Source organism: Erigeron canadensis, chromosome 8 (assembly GCF_010389155.1).
Source record: "Erigeron canadensis isolate Cc75 chromosome 8, C_canadensis_v1, whole genome shotgun sequence".
In the NCBI taxonomy this organism is placed as follows: Eukaryota; Viridiplantae; Streptophyta; class Magnoliopsida; order Asterales; family Asteraceae; genus Erigeron; species Erigeron canadensis.
Window position 1 is genome coordinate 18,737,047 of NC_057768.1, and position 5,689 is coordinate 18,742,735.

Genomic DNA, 5,689 nt, shown 5'->3' on the forward strand with positions numbered 1-5,689 from the left:
AACCGGTGTTGCGCTGGAAATCTCCTTGTTGATTCTGCACAAAGTTGACATCTTCAGTTCCCGGTTGGGACAATCCTCAGAATAATGTGTCTCACCACAATGATCACAACCGTCAGCAAGCACTTTCACATCCCGTTGAAGATACCCAAACCGAGACTCCTGAGTTGCAAATCCCTTATCCATACGAGCAGATAAGGCCTAAATCTCTTCAATAACTCCAGAATTGTTGCTAGCCTTGGCCCTTGCATCTTTCCCTTCCTTAGTACCTTTCTTGAACCGACTTTCACTCTTCAAAAACCTTTGATCATCCATGCTCGTATGATCCTTTAACATAGCCTCCAAAATCTCATAACCTTGGTTTGGTGTGATCTTGCTGAAACTACCACCAAAAGCATAACCCGTCTCTCTTTTAGACGTCCTATTCAAACCATCAAAGAACAACTCAACATACTTTTCTTTGGTCAACTCATGCCCTGGACAATTCCTCAACATTTCTTTGAAACGGATCCATGTATCAACAACATCTTCCCCATCTTCTTGCAAGAAGGACCTTATCAAGTTTTCTAACTTCCTTTGAGTTCTAACCGAGTAAAACTCACCAATAAAAGCTTCCTTAAGTTGGTCCCAAGTAGTAATGGAATTCTCGAGAAGATCATTAAACCAATCTTCAGCATTTCCGGTGAGAGTAATGGGGAAAGTCTCAAGTTTCACGACATTCATTTGGTTTTGGCCATATTGATAAAGTCGTGCCAACTTCTCAAATCTCTCCAAGTGCTTATACGTATCCCATTTCACTTTTCCATCAAACTTCTGCTCCTCAATGCATTTAAGATGATTCGGCTTCAAGTTAAAAGTTTGATCAATACCCGGTCGTCTAATGGCAGAACCACGAGCCATAGGAAAAGTGCGGGCCTGATCACCATAACGGATGTCATTTGGGTCTCTTGGTCGTTCGTCACCCATCTGCTCTTTAACAAGTGCTAGATTAAAGAATTCCTCTAAGTAGAAGCCTTCTTCGTCTGAATCTGTAGTTGGGTGAGCTACAAGTGAATACGGTATTGGTGCTGAAAAGTTAATCCTGCGTCTTGGTGGCATTCTCAAAGGACTATGAAAAGGTAGACCAGAAGAACGCAAGTTCATCAACTAGAAATAATCCTGCAAAACACAACTAACACCACACGTCGAATGCACCTGTGATAAACAACGAAAATTCTAAACTATAAAGCAAATAACTTCCTCACGCGTGAGGAAGGATCAAACCACTAAATTAACAACTAAATCGGCACATAATCCTCGGCAGTGGCGCCAAAAACTTGATGTGCAAATTCGAGCTTTAAATTTTTAAAACTAGAATTACCTAAAAACTCACTACTACGCACTATCGGGCAGTGGACCCGACCATTTGTAATATAGCTAAGAGGTAAGACCGTGTTCGTTCTCAGGGATTGTATTAACTAGTTGTTTGATAAAATGGTTTGGAAAACGGGTGTTGCTTCGAGAATCCTTTTTACAATAAAATTAAAAATGAATTTGAAAGACAATTTGCATAAAAATAAAAAGAGCTTCATGCAATATTAATAAAAGTCATCCACCTTGAATTCATTTGACTTCAAATGTGATTGCATTTAATTAAGACCAAATTCGTTTGAGTTTAATGATAATCATGACAAGATTAAGGTGCTCACGTGGTACCACCAACCGTGAACAAATTACCGAATTACCTAAGTTGCTAGTTAAATTACCCAAGACGGTACCACCAAAGCTAAGACAACTTTTCCAACAATTAGTTTTATTGACTATCGAATTATCAATTGCACCTATGTGACAATAACGTGGTACCACCAACCGCTATGAATCACGTTGACAAAATTACTCTTTTCTTAAAATGATATTCACTATCATACCATGATTTAGTGATATTTACTCATAGACAAGTAACCGTTTTAAAATCAGACATACATTCAACTAGTACCACCAACGAAGAATTTATATGCAACCAATATCATATTAATTAATAAAAGAATTAAATCATCAAGATCACGGAACAACGATAATTAAATAAACCCTTTTGAATTAAAAATATTACAATCACATTATTCGTCTAGTTTCATCAAGGTGGATGATTAAATGTTTAGCCACTCATGATCAATTCAAAATAATGATTAAAATTAAAGAGAAACATGATGTACCAATCGTTTGAGAAATTGAAATTGCAAGACAATTAAAGTAGATACGATCTAGATGGGTGCTCGTGAATCTTTAATGAATCTGGCTAAGAAAAACTTGCTTGGAGATTGAAGAACCCATGTAGAACAGCTCCTAGAAAGATTTTTGATAATTTGGGAATTAGGGTTATGTTTTGTATTTATACCCTCACGACATCTGTTGCAAAAAACGCTCCAAATCCTTCAGGTCCGTGCAGCCACTATGGCGCAGTGAACAATGCAAACCCTCACTGCGGCGCAGTCTCAAGACTTTGACTTTGACTTCTCATGACTGCGGCGCAATGACTATGGGTATGCCCACTGCGGCGCAGCCAAATTCCTCAGCTTCCTTTTTCCTTTTCACGACTGCGGCACAGTCAATCTGCTGCAGTCCCCACTGCGGCACAGTGGGGTTTGTTCACATTTTGTCCGTGGGATTGGACTGCGGCGCAGTGGACAAGGTATATCCCACTGCGGCGCAGTCAAATACATGTATACAAATTTTCTTCCATTCTTGAAACTTCTATCTCTTCCACTTGAAACAACTCTCGGTAATACAAATCAACTTCTAGGCCGGTAAGTCTTCCGAAAATGTACCAAAGGAACACGTAACCTGTTTAGGACCTGAAAACACTAACAAACACATAAACGCGCCAAATGCACACAAATTCGACTTAATATACATAATAAAATGGCCAATAATGATGTGGGCGATGGGTATAAATTAGTCACATCATGTATGATTCATCATTGATCGAACCATTTCTAACAAGGTTCGATTTCTCCTCTCCGATACACCGTTATGCTGTGGAGTATATGGAGGAGTAAGCTGTTGAACTATTGAACTATTCCACAAGCTTTAAGATAATCTTTAAACTCTTGGCTTAAGTATTCACCACCTCGATCCGAATGAAAAATCTTGATGGTTCTACTGAGTTGATTCTCTACTTCACTTTTAAATTCCTTGAATGTTTCGAAGACTTCATGTTTATGTTTAAACAAGTAAACATAACCATATCGACTCAAACTATCCGTAAAAGTGATGAAGTAGCTAGCACCTTTCCTTGACACATGTCTAAATGGGCCACATACATCTGTATGTATTAGTCCAAGTAGTTCTTTAGCCCTCTCCGGTTTATTTAGAAAATGTTTCCTTGTCATTTTGCCGGAAACACAAGATACACATTTGTCAAATGATTCATCATTTGTTTGCAAAATTCCTTCACTTTGAAGTCTTTCAATGCGTTTCTTGCCAACATGAGCAAGACGACAATGCCAAAGATAAGTCGAGTCTAAATTGGGCTTGACTCGTTTGCTTACTGATGATGTACCCATACGGAGCTCTAGCTCCGTACCCGAAGCAGAAGTAGAATACGAAGACACCTTCGTACAGGTAAAAACACTTATACCCATAACGGAGCTCAACCTCCGTTAACATGATTACCCCGGAGCTCCAAAGGTAACAAGTACCCAGCTCCGAGGAGATATACAAGAGAGATCGAATAGACATCTTTCCCATAATTACCTGATTAAACAATACTTAAAGCTCCGACTAAATCGGACACGGCTTGGTAACAAGATTACCATAAATCTTCACAACAAGGAAACAAGATATTCATAAAGGAGGAAGAGATTTACCCTAATTCTCTTACCATCCTCTCCATGTTATCTACCCTCTATATAAATAGAGGAAGAGCCATACGGCACATTCATCATCATACGCAGCAATCATAAAACCCTCACTCATAATTTATTCAACCTCCGAATAAACCCTAAGATTAACCTTCAAACCCTGAATCGGACGAATCGATTTAGATCAACAAACAATAGGCGTAAAGCGGTCTCTCGGACCCTCTGACCGTAAGGGAATAGCCGATAAAACCCCACCAACCATACTCACGCCTCCGGTTGAGCCATAATGCGATTATTTGATCAAACACTTACATTATACATTGAATTATCATTTGAATCACAACCATGCTTATCAACTTCATAAACACCATCACAAGTTATAGCATTAAAATAATGAACATTATTTCGAGTAACTGAAATATCATAATCATTAAAAACATTAATGAATCCATTCTTTTTCAACAAAGAAACTGAAATGACACCTCTAGTAATAGAAGGTGCATAATGACAATTGTCTAAAACAATGACTAAACCAGTAGGTAAAACTAAATGAAAGTCGCCTATTTTTTTTTTACAGTTGCCGGTAGGCCATTTCTGACGAACAGTTGTAAAGATCCTGCCTTCGGTTTCTTTCTCCTTCTAAGCCCCTATAAATAATTACAGATATGAGTACCATACCCGGTGTCATAAACCCATGAAATATGCTTAGTAAAGGAATAGAATTCAATTATGAAGATAGCTGAAGTACTGGCCGAACCAGTTTGCTTATTTTTCAACTCAGCTAGATATTTAGAACAATTCCTTTTCCAGTGTCCCACTTCATTGCAGTGATAGCAAGTCTGGTCTTTAGCCGGATGTTCCTTGTTCGCTGGAGGGGTCTTCTTAGGTTTAGGGGTAGCAACTTGCTTTCCTTTACCTTCATTCTTGCCTTAGCTTTCAATTGTTTCCCTTTCTGGATCCTATCCCCCTTTACCATGAGAACTTGGGGTGTAGCGGACTTCTTTGGAAGCTTCTTTTCATACTCATTCGCCATGGCATGAAGTTCAGCAATGGTTTTATTCATGCTATGCATATTGTAATTGCGCACAAATTCCTCAAAGTCCTTAGATAAAGACTTGAGAATCATGCCAATAGCAATAGGCTGAGGATAAGCATAATTCAACCTTTCCAATTGCTCCAAATACCTCTTCATCTTGAGTATATGAGGACTAAACGGTGTTCCTTGCTCGTGTCGCAAGTAATGAAGCGTGTAAACTAGGTCAAACAACTCCACTCCAGCTTGCTTTTCGTACAAAGACTTGAGCTTATTGATCATGTCAAGAGGAAAATAATTTTCAAATTGCTTTTGAAGATTAGCATTCATGCTTCCCAACATCAAACAAGCAACCTCATTATGTCTATCATACGTAGCATTTTATGCAGCCAACTCTTCAGTTTTAGCATTAGCTCCTGGAACAACGGGTATCTGCTCTTCATGGACTTGATATTTCTTCTCCGCTCTTAGAACTATTCTTAGTTGATGAAATCAGTCATTGAAGTTGATCCATAAAGATTTTCTCTCTCTAGCATCGACCTAAAAGCCGATTGGTATATGTTTTGAGAAGGATTTGTTGTTGCCATCTACAAAACAGACAAAAGTTCAATTATCGGTATTTTCGATAATAATCCTTAAGAAATATAATTTACCCATGTTAAATTCATTCAACAATTAATTTCATTAAGGCTAGGATCTAGATGACATACAGTTATTTCTTCTGTTGATCAGCTAGAAATGACGGTACTCAAAAGGTAATCAACAATCAATAATTGCATTCATGCAATTCCTAGAGATATGGGACTTATAACAACACTTT

At 38.3% G+C, this 5,689-nt stretch overlaps 1 protein-coding gene across 1 annotated transcript; it reads right to left on the reverse strand.

The window, feature by feature from the left end:
- Window positions 1-4,617: 4,617 nt before the first annotated feature.
- Window positions 4,618-5,151, reverse strand: LOC122610369. Its single transcript, XM_043783363.1, has one exon. The coding sequence runs from the start codon at window positions 5,149-5,151 to the stop codon at window positions 4,618-4,620; it is 534 nt and encodes a 177-aa protein (XP_043639298.1).
- Between the last annotated feature and the right edge of the window lie 538 nt (window positions 5,152-5,689).